This window comes from Rhopalosiphum maidis, chromosome 2, assembly GCF_003676215.2.
Source record: "Rhopalosiphum maidis isolate BTI-1 chromosome 2, ASM367621v3, whole genome shotgun sequence".
NCBI classification, from domain to species: domain Eukaryota; kingdom Metazoa; phylum Arthropoda; class Insecta; order Hemiptera; family Aphididae; genus Rhopalosiphum; species Rhopalosiphum maidis.
Window position 1 is genome coordinate 13,000,882 of NC_040878.1, and position 16,390 is coordinate 13,017,271.

Consider the following 16,390-nt stretch of genomic DNA (forward strand, 5'->3'; position numbering starts at 1 on the left):
TTATTTACATTTTACTAGCATCTGTTATATGTACAAGAAAACTAGTAAAATAAGGGAACATAATGTAATATAATACATATAAACTTACTATACATTATACCTTACGGTATTTGTATATATATATGTAATACAGAGTGATTTTTAATCATTTTCATCGAACTTTTTTTTTAGTAATTAAGTTATTAAATTTATAATTATTTATTTATAATAAGTACTTCATGCAATTGCTTTAATTTCTTTAGATTTTATACTGTACTGTATTGTGCTCTTTTCCAAATAAGAAGTAAGAACCACCATTGTTTTTCTATAAATTGTTAACAAGTTGATTTTTTTTTGAAAATGTTGATGTATCTAAACTTAAATGAATAATTTCTGAGTTAATGAAATATAAGTATTAAAGATAATAGTCTTTAGAAATTAAAAAAAAATATTAAACGCATGTAAAATTAATTAATATAATTAATTAATTATTGTAAAATAATAAAATGTCTAAAAGTAATTTATTTTACAATTTAAATGAAAAAGGGTACCAAGTTTTAATTTGTAAAAATTAGTTGGTATCGCCACAAAAAATATTCTTTACATGGTATAAAAAGTAACCTAACTAAAAAAAACCTAAGACGTATAGGTACTTAAAAATTAATAAAAAAAAAAAATAAAAATTTAAATTGATTAATTACTGAAGATAAGCAGTGAATGTACATTTTACATGCTTGGTGAATCATTCTGTTTTCTGTATGATGGTATATTATACAACCGTTTACGGTTTATAACAAATATAATATAATTTTAAATGTACTTTTATAATATATTTGTATTAGGGTTTATACTACATACAGTATAGACATATATTTATTAGTAGTATTTATCATAAATATAGTAAGAGCTATAGCTCTTTCCCTCTTCCTTTCTCTCTCTCACACACACATACACTGATAGTTTTTTATCATTTCCCAATTTTGATATTTTTTGGAACATTTATATTCTGATTAATCTTCTGTTGAAGTTGGAACAAATACAAATATACCATTGTACAAACGTTTGAAACAAATGTATAAGTAAACTGAGCATTAAATGGCAGAAACGTTGATCTAATTGATCAGAATGAAGGACAAATAACAAAGTCAGGGTGACTTTGTAGGCTAGGGTAGCCTACTGCTTCTACTTGGTTATAATATTTCTATAATAGAATAATTAGATACAATTAAATAATTTACCTACTATTACGTACTGTATCCTTACTATAATATAGCTCAACTATTTTTTTGCTTTAAATCGATTTACTCATCCTGATTCGATATTTTTACCACATTGCTTTACATATTGATCAAATAACCTTATGAAGTACTTATATTATGTACATAAATATGATATGCAATTATTTGTATAAGTAAAGATTATGATACCGAAATACCTATTGTAAAATATTCTACAAGAGATTTGGTCTGAAAAAAAAAATAATAATGCCTCTCCTTGTTGTTTGACTTAAGAGTGATCTTCAACTCACTGTGTCTGTAGCAATCAGGTAAAAATCTTTTTGTAATTCTTAACCATTTATGGAAGATTAAAACTTAAGATGTCTATATTTTTCAGCCCTTAAACCTTTAACTAAGATGCGTTAATGTAAAAAGTTTATAGAAATGAGAGGTTCATAATTTTCACTATAGGTTTTTTATGTACGAATATAGACAGTAATTATATACCATCATTATTTTTAAACATGTATCAATTAAACGTTAATATATAATATTCAATACATAAAAGGTATAAAAGGATAGCATCAAAGGTTAAAACTAATTAATAAGTTAAATAAAAAAAAAAAAATGTTATTGATGTACATAAAAAATTAAAACAATAAACAAAATAAATAAATATAATTATTTTACCCAAATCTGTATAAAATAATATAATAATATTAAAACGTATAACATACATTCTAATATCGCTTATTATTCTTGTTTTGTTATATATATATATATATATATATATATAGGTTTTTTAATAAATCTATTTAATTTTTATCTGTTAATTACTTTAAATTCTAATTTAACTCCATCCTTTTCGTAGTCATGACTACAAATGACTTTTTTCTTTGAATTAATACTAGTGTTTATTATAAACATTATTAATCAGTGCACGAATTGGTATGATGGGACTCAGGGAGGTGGAGCTTCTCTTCAATTGTTTATATTTTCAGATCGCCCCTTTTCAGTTATTATACGTTTGGTTAAGTTTAATCATTGTAAAGAACGCCAATATTAGTAATATTTTTTAAGTTTTGGAGTCTCCTTTTTTTATTTTTTATTTTTCTAATTTTAACATTGTTAATAATGCGTCCAATCCAGATTATTGTAACACATAATATAATAATATCTATTAAAACAAATGCTAACTTGTAGCAATAACAAGATAATGACATAAACTTTTCCAAAATACATAAAAGTTATTCAATGGCTGTAGCCCATAAGTGAAACCCACACGTAAACCAAAATCGCAAAAAAACTACCTTTTTAACAAACCATAAGTGCAAATAAATTTTACAGATATAAAGTGAATTGAATAAAACTATATATTATAGTATATTAATTTTATTAAAATTTTACAGCGATATAAAAATGAGTTAAAAATTAAAATTACAAATTTGTAACAATTAGCATAATTTATTATAATGAGCATCTTAAAATTAAATTTGAAATTTGAAGCCCACAGTTTTTAAGTAGTCCAATCTGGAAATTTTTTCTATGTACAAGTTCCATGCTTTTAAATTAAAATTGACTTTAGATCTATCAAATATCATTTGATATAAGTTTTACTATATATAGTTTAAATACAGTATAGTTATCTTCAATGATTATCAACCGTCACCGTAATTTGTTACGATAAAATACGATACGATAATTATAATATTAAATTTCAATTAAACTCGATCACTGTTGATTTTAAAATATAAAAATACTACCTATATATTTAAAAAATAGTTATAATGATCATCACATTTTATACTGTCACTTATTGTGTAACGGGTACAATATATTGTATCAAGTGTTAACAATTCATTTTTGTGGTTTTATTCCACTACTAAAGTATATTAAAACGCAAAACGAATTTGCGCTTTTGGTCTATCGAAAAAAATAGATGATTTGCGCACTTCAGTGTCACTGGCTATTTAATAACATTACAATTGTTAGCTATTAATAATTAAATACAATTAATTATTTAAAATATATATTTTTAATTATAATTAACCAAAAAAACAAAAAAAAATTATAATTGTTTTTTAAATACTAGTTTTTTTGTTAATTTAGTTTATGAAACACTATAAACATAATAACCAACAATAATTACAAATTTGACTTAATTTTTCAAATTAAAAATATGTTTTCCATAATCCAGGAAATTAACTTATCCACCTACTACTCAAGTATCAATGAAAATTTTGAAAACATTTTATAGACTGATATTTGTATTTTAATCCTTTGAGATATATATGTATGATGTTGCCTTGAAAATATCAGGTACCAACCACTGGTATAACGGGATACGGTTAAAAACTTTTCGTTTGACGAATATATTAATAACATTTATACTGAAGTCATAAATGCCACATGAGCCGTTCTGTTATTACGAAATTCGTATCTCGTATATGTACATTGTAGATTAAATTCAAAACTATTGATGCAATGTGTAATAAACTTCTCCTTATTGAACACAAGCCAAGTATGTAATAATATAGTAATGTATTAAGCATTTTAAAATACCTAGTAACGACTTTGGAGAGGACTGATATGTAAAACGGTTATACAATAAACCCAAGTCTCGAAAAGTGAATAGTACAAATTCGTCGTGTTCAAATTGATTGAATCTCGTTTGCAATAATGTAAGAAATAATATGACATAGAAAAAAATGATTTGTCCCAACTACAGTAAAAACTGTAAAGAAAATATCAGACAATTTATATATCTATAACGGAAAAATAATTTCCTCCGCTGTTTGAATATTTGAAGCGTTAAGTTAATGTTGACTCCCACATATTTTCCCTACTGTAAAAATGTAATTCATTCTTGTACAAATATGTCACGATTCATGGATATATATTTTTCATATTTTTTTTTATAATTTGTTTTTATCTGTAGGTATGCTGTTTGCTATTTAATATGTACTCATTGTGGCTTCAGTCCAAACTTGAGAAAAATAATCTAACGATTAGTTAAACGTTTTTATATATTTTTGTAGGCGGGTAATTTGTTGTATTGATGAAAAATTAATGTAATATGATGTAAGAAAAGAAAATTATGTTAACAATTCTGTTTAAAAATTTTAGATAATAAATATAAATACAAATTTGATATTTGTCCACCTAAATAAAATAAATAGTATTTTTCCAATAGTATTGTTCCATAAAATTAAAGATTACATAAAACCTATAATAACTATCTAAAGAATTATAAAAATCAACCATAATGGGTACCCCCCCCCCCCCAATCAGCTGATATGTTAAAATCTGTCGTACCATAAAATGTTAGGTAATAATATTAATACCTATATTAATAATTTTTTTAAATTAATTAAATGTGTTAAGCGTATAAAATAATTACACATGTCGTTTATTAATTTTTTTTTTATTTGTTTAATACATAGCGTTACATTGCGTTTTGTTTGGTTTAAAATCAAGGATTATGATGCAACAACCAAGAACTCCCACATTTCATTACTAGTTATCTTAGTACGAGAAAATGATGAGCTATTTCAACAAAGAACTCACAGCAGTAGAGGAAAGTTAATATAAATTAATTTATATTAGATCTTTGAAAACATTTTTTGGATAGATATATACATTTTACATATGCATTGCTTTAAATAAATTATTGTCATTTGGAAAATCATGACTCTTTAAAAATGTTCAATAATTTTTTAAAAATAAGGGGAATTTTTACGTTAAATTATTAAAACCATTAAATGCTGATAAGCATTACGAATTTAAAACAATTATTTTATCAGAGGTTTCAATTTTTCCCCAATAGAAATTTATTTTAGTACTGTCTACGACGTGATGATAAAGTAATCAACAAACAGTGATTTTTGACATACACAATTTTGAATTTTTAATGTTAAACTGCAATAATATTATTTACTAATTTTAAGTAAAAATAGCAAAACTATAGAGTAATAATTGTCAGAATTATAAAAAATTGTAATTTTATAGTACTACGATATATTTTAAACATTTTAATAAAACGAATTTATATAAATTTTTAAAGTATTTGCAGTGTATAACAATAATAATAATAATAATTGTGACAATTACTTTATAGCTTTGCTTTTTTAATTAAAATTAGTTAATAATAATATTGCAGAATAATAATAGTTAAAATTTAAAATACAAGTCAAAAATAACAGTTTGTTGATTACTTTATCGTGTCATAAACAGTTCTTAAATAAATTTCTATCGGGGAAAAATTTAAATTTCTGAATAAACCAATTGTTTTAATTATTAACTGTTAAGCGAAAATTGTAATGCTTATCAGCATTTAATAATTTTAGTATTTTACGAAAACTTTTCATTATTTCTAGAAAACAAATGAACTTTTTTAAAGAGTCACGTTTGTCAATAATTTACTTAAAGGTAATGTATATGCAAAATGTGTAGCACCCTATCTAACAAAATGTTATCACAAAACTAATAAAAATTATTTTTTCTTTAATGCGGCAAACCCTTCGTTAATAATGCTATCCGTTTTTACGTATTCTGTTAACTGGTAACGAAATCCGGGTACTTTTAATGATTTCAGCGAGATTACAGGATTGCTGCTTAAAATGGGTCTATTTGAATTGTTTGCCGCGACCACATCCTCGGGCATTTGGATATAGCCTTCTTTGATCCAGGGATGTTGCAAAGCATCCTTTAATCTTGTTCGCTTATTGCAGTTTGGCTCCAGGAACGTTGCAATCAGATCTTTCAGTCGTCTACTTCGCATATTTGACCTCCGGAACGAATATTTTTTAGCCATCTATATTCGTGAAATATTAATATTGTTTAATGTACATATAATTAATCAAAACTCAGTCAATAAAAAAAAAAAATAATGAAATGCGCTTTATATTTAATAATTATATACGTTTATGTAACAGTTTTAATACCAAAAATTAGAAAAAACAATATTTGTTTAATAGATTTTATTGTAAAACCACAATAACATAATTAATTTACTTCTGATATGAATTTGAAGGAATGGGAATTTCTATACAGCTATTACTCTTATGTATAAGTTATGTGTTGTAATAGAAATTGAATTTAATAGGCTACTTTAATAATTTATAACATTGTATAGATACAATACATTACTTAAAATTGTGTTCTAACGACGATAGTTGAACAGTAGGTTTCCGATAGTAATTCAAAAATAAGACTGCTTAAAATTAATAAATCAGTTTAAATTATGTATTATTATAAATAATAGATATATTTATTTATTAGTGTGTAGTTGTAAAATATGATAGTACTATATTAGGTATAAAGTAAAGGTAAATTATATAGTGTTTACATTTTTTATTGACTAACAATTTTTACTTTAATTGTCATGGCAAGAATTTTTAACTTAATGTATATTATATATTGCTAAGGACATTAAGAAATAAAATGTCATAAGCGTTACACAATTATCCATTTATTGACGATTTTTATATTTGGGTTTTGTCTCTCTTCGATCAATTCAGCCCAGAATATTGTTTTATAGTTTTTATATTTAAAAACCACAATGTTTTTGTATTCAAAAATTGTTTTAAACGGTAGTCTATTTATTTAAAAATATTTAACTTATGTATTTGTATTATCTATTATAATATTTTTTTAGGTTTAAAATATTGATAAATTAAAAAAAAATACTTGCTTACAAACTGCATTCAATTTATATAATTTGATATTTTTAACTGCCCCAAAAAGTTCTCCAGAAAAAATCACATTATTGTAAATTCAGTCTTTATCTAATCAAAAAATACAGAGTGTTTCAAAAGTCTTCATCGGATTACAAATTTATATAGATAACGACCCATATACTAATGGAAACTCATAATAAACTTGGTTACCTATCTTATCTTTGAATCTTTCTATTAATATATATGGATCGTTTACCTGCGGCTAATAATTGCCGAGCTATATAGACTTGCAACCGTATGAAGACTTGATACTCTCTGTACAATATAAAATAATCATAAAATATTGTTATCTTTTTACACAACAAAAAACGTCGTTTGATGATATAAATAATTATTTTCTACGTCTGTGTCAAAGTCATTATTTTTCTTTTAACATTTAGGAGCTGGCTGATAGTTAGTTGGCTTAAACAAGGATCACTCGTACATTACATTTTTATTGGTATGTTAATGCCATGAATATATTATACCATTTTAGACATTTGTAGCATCCTTTATAAAAATTTTAATTTTAATACATTATTATATCTTATAAAATACATTCAGGGAAAACTGAAATCATTTTGAATATTTTTTGAAATTTTGGCATTTGCTGCAATTCTATCCTCCCCACACCTACACCGCTATACCATTGGCTTTTATTGATATCAAGAAATAATCAAATATTGTTATCAAATCTTATCATATTATCTTTAGTCTATCATATATTAAGATTATAATTGTATTTTTTCTGAAAAAAAATGTAGCTTCCACCCCTTTTAGATTTTTAGATCCATGCCTGATCAACAATTCGAATAAAAATAATTTAATAATTATATAATTCAACTGAAACCTATTAGGTAGGTATTAGGAAAATAAACAAAATCATAAGATTTTTATTTGAATGATAATTTTTTACTTAAAGTTTATATTTGTATTGTCTGTATATTTTTTAATGAGGACAAGTTTAAGTACACACAACATTACACAACTTTCTGTGAAATCATGAACGGACAATTTAGTTTTAGTGGTCGACACTGTATATGACAGTCGCTTCGTAAAGTAATGTGAAACCACCATTGTTACGTCATACCAGTGAAAACGATAGAATAATAAATGTGTTAACAAATATAGAACGTAAACAAAATAATAAGCAATGTCGAATGTACACATTTATTACTCTCTAATATATAACACTATGTTTTTTAATGATATATGCAATATGCATCAACCTACGACAAAATGTGAATAATTTATTTTCTCAGATTCTACAACTATTTATAAGTTATAATCACTAGGGAACACGGCAATGTTTTACAATAAGTCTAAAATTTTATAATAACTTTTACGCTTTTATAAATGATGTATTAGATTACATCGTACTATAGTTTCGATACTTTACAGTGAAATTTGTTCTATGTAGGACGTTATTGAAATGAACGATATTATTCAGTTATAATTTAAATTAGAAATAATTATGTATATGACTATAATCGACAATTAATTTTAATTTATAGTTATTTTGAAAGTTTATATTTTATAATTTATAAATATATTATATCATAATACAATTATCATTATAATTGATGATTAAATATTTTTTTGTCAGATGTTATATTTTAAATTATATATTATTATGTCGATTTAAAATATATAACTATGGTAATATATTATTATTAATCTCAAATCCTTTTAAATACCTTTCAAACTTGTCAAAATGGACTATTATCCTTAGTATTTAGTACATTAAGTTTAAACGACTCAAAAACTACATGTTTGAATTTCATTTGGAATATTTTAAAAAAAAAAACAGGGTGGTTCTCAATTCAAAAAGAAGTTTGTATTGCCACCGGACATTCATCATGAATTCTCATAAATAACATATCTACTTAGTCCAAACCAGCTTTGTAGTTTATATGTTTAGTTAATGATAAAACGATGGTAACATGGTTCATGAATCAGCACATTCATAAGTATGAATATATTATTATTTGATATATTTATTCACCCTTCTACTTCTCTTCGCTTATAGTTTTGTAGAGAATAATTTTATGTTTGATTTGAAATACCTATTTTAATATATTGATAAAAATGTAATCAGAATATTTTTTTCAAAAATAAACCCAGAGTCTCAGAGTAAGTACATACTAAGGTATTATTGTATTATTATATACTTTAAAAATATATTTTTTTCTCACTTATTTGTTATTCCCTTTGTAATAGTTGGATATCAATGTTTATAGTTAATACATCGAAATTTTAATTATAAAAATAAGTATTGGGATAATTAATATTTATTGTGCCTATTAATTTTCAACAAATTCAATACTATTTACTAGGTTTGGAAACACAATAATTTAAAAATATAAAACTATTATCCAGGATACGTCATATTTGATTATTTTTACGAAAAGTATTTAAAATAGTATTATTATTTTAGATGCTGAGTGAGCAAAAGAATGTATTGATTTTATGATGGTGTGTACTTTTTTGTTTTTATGTCTGTATACACAAAAACAATAGATAGTCGAAAAAATGGTTAGATTTTTAACTTTGCGAGTGATTTGAGACAGAAAATTGCATCTAATTTATAATTTATAATTTAAAGAGGTCAAAATTAAAATTTCCTAGTATATTTCAAATATATCAGAGAAAAAAAATGAAAAACAAGAATTTTTTATTTAATCATATTAAATATGAATTTTATTATAAAATCGATATTGTAACTCAAAAGCGAATAATGTAGATATCTACTTGAAGTTTTCAAAAAAAAGTTAATAGAATCATTTATTATTTATAATAAAATTTACAAAATATTTTAGCCTTTTCGAGGTATTTAAAGGCTTGAGTAATTTTCATTTCCCCCCCTTGTAAATACCAATTAAAAGTTAATTACAGAATAGAATGCGAATCACCTTGTAAGTTAATTTTTAATTGAAAAAAAATGGAAGTCCATGGTCACTATATTCTTTTATAAGTGTTTGTAGTTAAAATTTTGAAAAATTAATTTTTACTAACATTTTAAATTCATATTCAATATTTATTCAATATTAATTATTTATCCTTAAATGGTAATTAATCAGTAATTTACAGTCAGTAAATACTGGAAACGTTCACCGTTTCAACGTTTATATTATCATTTTTAATATATGATAAAATTTAAAAATGTGTTAACTGTTTTTGAGGTATTTATATTTTATATATGTATGACAAATTTTCAATTTTTTTTAGTTTGTTTTCTATAAATATTAATAAAAGTTTCCTCACAAATCATCTCGAAATTATGCAAAGATAATTACTTTTATACACATTTTAAGTTCAAATTTGACTGAAATTACTTATTTAAACAATAAATAACGTTTTTAACTAATATATGTTATAATTCAAAAACATTATTTGTAGGAACTTAAAAATGTTAACGTACATTATGAATTTTACTAAATGCAATGAATGAATAACATGTTAATTGATTTTAAGATATAGGTGACCTACCTATTTATAATATGAACTTATTCGCACTTTTTTACGGTCAGGTGATGGTATTGACTAAATAGTTAATAACGCAATAATATAATAATATGTAGTATAAATATATATTGTTATAATAATTATTAAGTATTAATAATAAAATAAATGCAACTTTAAAGCAATAGTCAAATCGACCGACCGCAATACTAATATCGAAAACCATAATAAATATCATGAAATGTACTTATTATAGTGACGTGTTATCACGTGAAAAGGACTGTTTCCGTTCAGAATAGGTTTTTTGTATACCTATACAATGGTTATATTATTGAATTCAAATTTAACACAGCCGTTACTGTGACCCACTGTACACCCAATGTACATCAGAGCGGTACCCATTTTTCACTATTTTTGTGTTCGCATGCGTTACATAATATCACCTGCTCACCTGTTTTTTATGCATTTCTATCTTATTCTTGTCTCGGAACGGTTCTGCGTTGTTGGCCATTACGAACAGCACGACACCTATCGCCCACACATCCACGAGCACCGGGTTGTAAGGTTGTTTTCCTGACAATAGCTCGGGCGATGAGTAGGTGATCGTGCCGCACGGCGTGTCCGCGCCAGGATTACGTCCCCGGTCAACGAACCTGGCGAACCCGAAGTCGGCTATACGCACGTTGTAGTTGTGCGTAAGTAGTATGTTCTCGCACTTCAGGTCCCTGTGGACTACGCCCATCCTGTGCATGTACATGAACGCATACAAGATCTGCATAAACCATGATCGAATTTGCGGCTCCTCCAAGGTCTTGTTTTGGAGGTATGTGAACAGGTCACCGTTCGCCGCGTACTCCATGTTTATGAAGACCTTGTATCCGTTCTGCAGTATGCTGTACACCTGCGGAAAAGGACACACTTTCAACGCATGTTGGAAATACCGAAAATAAATATTTTTATGTACTGAAATAAGTCCACCGTCCATGTATAAGTGGTCTAATTATTATAAACATAACTTTTTTTCCAATGTGTTTGAAATACGATTTTGGAAAATTATTTCTGAGAGTCAAAATTACTATAATATATGTAGTTCATAATTTATTTTTGTTTATCCAAAATAAAATACACATATTATGACCAATACGATTATTATTTACGTGTTTCTATGATAAATCTAAGATATCTATAGCTAATGTATTTAAATATTTTAAAAGTTGAATCATCTATTTATGTTCATCGAGTAGTCAAATAATGTTTTAGGTTTAAAGTTTTGGCACGAGTATATGGTGAAACTTATTGTATAATGTCCCTAGAGTAATACAAATAAGTGTACAATATTTTCAATAAATTCGTGACATGGCAACAATAAAAAGGAAAAAAAAACGAAAATCTATGCTTTTAAAATTCTGCCGGTTGTCTAAACAGGACTTTGATAAAAATGAAATCTTTAAAATGTCGACAGAAAACTTTTAAACGCAAATAGTTTCCAAAACTCATCTTTAACGTCGTTAATTCTCAGAAAAAATTCTTTTGTTTCTTGTAACTTATTTCTCTTTACTGAGTTCATGACTAAGAATTATCATTTAGGATCTGACTGTGGACAACATCAAAAGAAATAATACGATGGATCATCTGAGAAACCTCTAAAGATTGTGCTTGAAAAGAGCTGTTTTATAATTTACTAAAGATTATGAGATATGATATACACCTCAGTATTGAATATCAGTATATTATTACTCTAGGAACACATTTCGTATGTTGACATAATACATGTATTTATAATTCTCTTTTGGATTATTAAAAAACGTGACAATTATACTGTATATTGTACTTTTATACTCTTTACATTTTAATATTATTGTCATAAATATAATATATGTATTTTATATATTATAAACTTTCATTTTTTAAAGAAAAATTATTTCATTTTTAGTAAAATAAACTATTTTTTTTTTTGCCTTACGGCATTGTGACCGAATTCAACGAAAACAAATATATTTTATGTAATCTTGGTGATGCACAAAAGATATTCGTACGTGACAAAAAATTATATGGCTATATTTTTTTTTTATTCTATGAAATAGTGCCTTTTAAATCGATAATACTAAAAATGTGTTTTTGACAAAACATTTACTGTAAGCAGTGTAAGCTATACGATTTTCTATACTACGGGTTTAACTTAACACTAAAAATGTTTACTTTGAAGTGTTATTCGCTTTTCATTATTGCGTAGGTCTGTTTCTAACTAGAGGATTTCATGTTTGTAAATTACTTTATTCCAATAATGTGTTTTATTTGTGAATGACAAAGTTATTTGGTGGAATTTAATAATAACTATCTATATGTTTGACAGACACTAGTGTGGGTTGGTTTTCGGAGCACGCTAAATAAAGTTCACATTTTATTATACGAGATACATATGTATATTTTAACTGTAAGTACCACTGGTGCGAATTTACATTTCATAAATAAAAACAAATTTGTAATGCATAAAAATGAGTAGGTAACGAAAATTGTGTTTAATGAAGTGATATAGCTTCCTATAATATCACTAGGTATATTTTTAAAACTTAAAAATCATTGTATATAAATTCATCACGTGTGATAATGTACTGTAGATACTTTTTAAAGTCTATTAGACAAACAAATTTAAGATTGAATATAATAATAATTATTATTATTACGCTTCGTGTAATACACCTATTTCATACTTGCCTGCACAATATACGGATGCTTCAGTTTGACCAACATATCAAGTTCACGAGGCAAGAATTTCTCCGCGAACTTAGCGGAAACGCGGTTCTTGTTTATCACTTTTGTTGCGATCGTCATTGTATTTTCGTCTTCAGGATTTCCAAATTTGACTAAGTAAACTTTGGCAAACGCTCCTTCGCCAATTTTTTTCCATACTGTGAGATTATGTCTTCTTAGAAAAGATGTGTCCGATGTTACTATCATTCTTAAGTCTGAATGTGTAAAATGTGTTAATGTGTAATCTAAATTGTCTCTGTAAATCGTGTGCCGTGTAAGTTTGTGTGAGTTGTAATTATTAAATACGAGATAAACACTTAATATAGTTGCTATGGTAAGATAATTGTAAAATGTTTTACATACAATGAATGGTTTTGATTTTTTTAAACGTGGCATGCTATTGTTCTACCTAACATCTACAAACTACAAAAGAATACATAAAGTACATGCCTTCTTGTTGTCTGTATTTTTAAGCATCAAAATTTAAGGAAACGTGACGCTATTATACGTATCAGGTCAAACGTGATTTGAATTAAAAAATTACGCTTATAGTAAAGAGATTTCAATCAAAATAAGCTGTGTAAAATTATTAAAAATAATGTATATACTAGGTATTTTGAATTTCTATAGTTTGATTTTATAATAATTGTTCCATACTTATTTAATAAAAACCCGATACCTTATAACTCTTAACGGAAATATAAATATATATAGAATTAAAAAATATTCTTATGACACTGTCCATGTCAAATTTAACAATACCAGTAGATTTACTCTAGTTTTCTTAACCTCCGTTTAATGTTATTTACATAGTTTTTAACTATCATTTAGGTGGTGTTTTGACAGGAGATAAAATACAGATCTAAGAAAATACATAATTATAATAACTATTCTATTTTCTTTAGCTATCATAGTGTTGGATATATTCAATACATGTGTGCTAATCGCCTGTATTGTTGTTAATTCATAATATGATATGAAATTATCAACTTTTTTTTTAATATTAAATTCTGAACGGAGTGATGAATGTATTGATTTTACAATGATGTGTGTTTATTTTTAAATTTTTAAATTTTTTTTTGTGTCTGTCATCACGTTTTGGAGTAGTAATAGTGTTTTGATTTTTGACTTCAGATCCTCTTTGAAAAGTAAATTCAATCTGGTTGGTACTTTGAGGGGTCGAAAGTAAAAAAATTCCAGTAGTTTTCAATAGCGTCAGGAAAAACCCTAAAAAAGTAACGGAAAAACGGAAATTTTTACGCATTACGCATCAATTTTCAAAATATTTAGAACTTTTTTAAACTATTTATAGACCATTGAAATTTTTGATTTTTTACATCCATTATAGTGACCTACTTTCCATCACTACTATACAGCAGAGCGATATCCACTTGCCCATCTATTATTTTTTATTTTTAAAGTACAATTTTCATGTTGACTCAATTAACCCAGTAACAATTTTCTGTTTTATAAATACTTTAATATCAACGATGGTAACTATGTATTAACACTAATATTGGTAAATATATAAAAATAATATTAATAATAAGTTAGCTAATTAAAAATTTTATAATTTGTCTTCGAGGTGTTCATCTTTGGGTATATAGTTAGGATTACTTCCTGATATCATTTATACACAAAATTTCAGAACCACGAGTGCTGTAGACTCGACTGGACTCTGAATCGCCTATGCACACATACATCAAAACATTCCTTTTTATTAATAAAAATTAAAAAAATAATAATAACCATCTTCTTAACTTTAATAGTTAATTCTATTATTTATTAAATCTGAACCTATTTTATGTTTTTCGTATTTTTAAAATAATGTTTATCACTTTATTCTGTTAAGCTAATAATGAATTAAATAAACGTAATTTATTACCGAGTTTTTACTTAATTAATTAGAACGGATTCTAAAAGTAACAACAACTTAATAGCCGAGTATAATTATTTGTAAATACTGTAAATTGTGTAATAATAATACAGTTAAAAAGAACTAGTTTATTCGTTGTGAGTTTTATCATTTAGTTAAAGTATAGAAATATAATTCGTGTATCTTAATAAAAGTAATAAGTAATAACTAAAAAGCTATATTTATTCATTAAAACTGTTTACTCTGAAATATTATGCATGTATTATTTCAAAGCAAAAATCATTTAAGTACCTATCTTACTAATAAATCCACGAATGTACGACTAAAAATTCTGCCATAACTTAAATTTGAAAAATAAGGTAAGTTTAACAATTATAAATTTAAATTCAAGCAAATAGGTTTTGAATAAACTTTAAGTGTAAATGGCAATATTCCAGCATAATAGGTTTATAATATATTAAGATATTAAGGTTTGGAAATGAATATTGGTATTAAAATTAACTTATTAAAATTTTAGAATTATAGATTCTAAGCGAAGTGATGAATGTATTAATTTTACAATGATGTGAGTGTGTATATTTTTTTGTCTGTCATTTACTTTTGGTATTGTAAAAATAACTTTAAAAGTAAAAATGTTCAGTACTTTTTTTAATAATCAGAAAAAAATAAAAATGTTTACTGTAAACCAGTTTTTAATAAAATTGATTTCTTTATTTTGTTATAAATCAAAAATAAATAACCGTAGAAACTTAAAGTTTGCATAAGGTGTTAATAATATCATCTTCCATCATGGCTTATTTTTAAAATTTGTTGACTGTTTTTGAGCTATTTACAAACAAATGCAATTTTTAATTTATAAATTATTTTTTTAACTGTCAATGAAAATTGTTTTGATTGGACGAAAACCTAGTAATAATAATAATTTAATAAATCCTATGTTTCAGGAAAAATTTTAATCAACATGTCGTAATACTTATATTTTTTTCTCCTTTATTTGTAATCTACAAATTATACCCACCATTCACGAAGGGAATGTGGTAAAGGAAGGTAATAGTATACTTATTTACGGAAAGTTTTTATATGAGAATTCCATTAATGACATATTATTTTATATATTTTTTTAATTTTTCCATATTCTTCAAGTTAGAAAAAAATATAACGTTGTGTAGATTACTATATAGCTATATAAATACAACTTTTTAATTATGCTCTAAAGAACAATCTCTTGAATAAATATATTATAAAAAAAAATTATATTTTATTTTTGTACAATAATAAATTCTACTCGGTATAATTAAATTAAAGTATTAACATCAAAATAATTTCATATTCCCTCTGTTTGGTATTAATCTATCACTGATCTACCGTAAATGGATAACATTTTTTTA

General features: G+C 25.0%; 1 protein-coding gene across 1 annotated transcript; it reads right to left on the reverse strand.

Annotated features, from left to right (window-relative positions):
• Window positions 1-5,688: 5,688 nt before the first annotated feature.
• Window positions 5,689-13,333, reverse strand: LOC113554806 (testis-specific serine/threonine-protein kinase 1-like). Its single transcript, XM_026958851.1, has 3 exons — window positions 13,091-13,333; window positions 10,827-11,276; window positions 5,689-6,009 (listed from the first exon to the last, which is right to left on the reverse strand). The coding sequence occupies exons 1-3, from the start codon at window positions 13,331-13,333 to the stop codon at window positions 5,689-5,691; spliced, it is 1,014 nt and encodes a 337-aa protein (XP_026814652.1).
• Window positions 13,334-16,390: the final 3,057 nt, after the last annotated feature.

Bases quoted from the DNA above. Each gene is read 5' to 3' on its own strand.
- LOC113554806 (XM_026958851.1), bottom strand. From the start codon at position 13,333: ATGATAGTAACATCGGACACATCTTTTCTAAGAAGACATAATCTCACA. The intron at 11,277-13,090 runs GCAAGTATGAAA...CCTTTTCCGCAG, and splicing joins AGCATCCGTATATTGTGCAG to GTGTACAGCATACTGCAGAA. The intron at 6,010-10,826 runs GTGAGCAGGTGA...TCACGAATATAG, and splicing joins TAGAAATGCATAAAAAACAG to ATGGCTAAAAAATATTCGTT.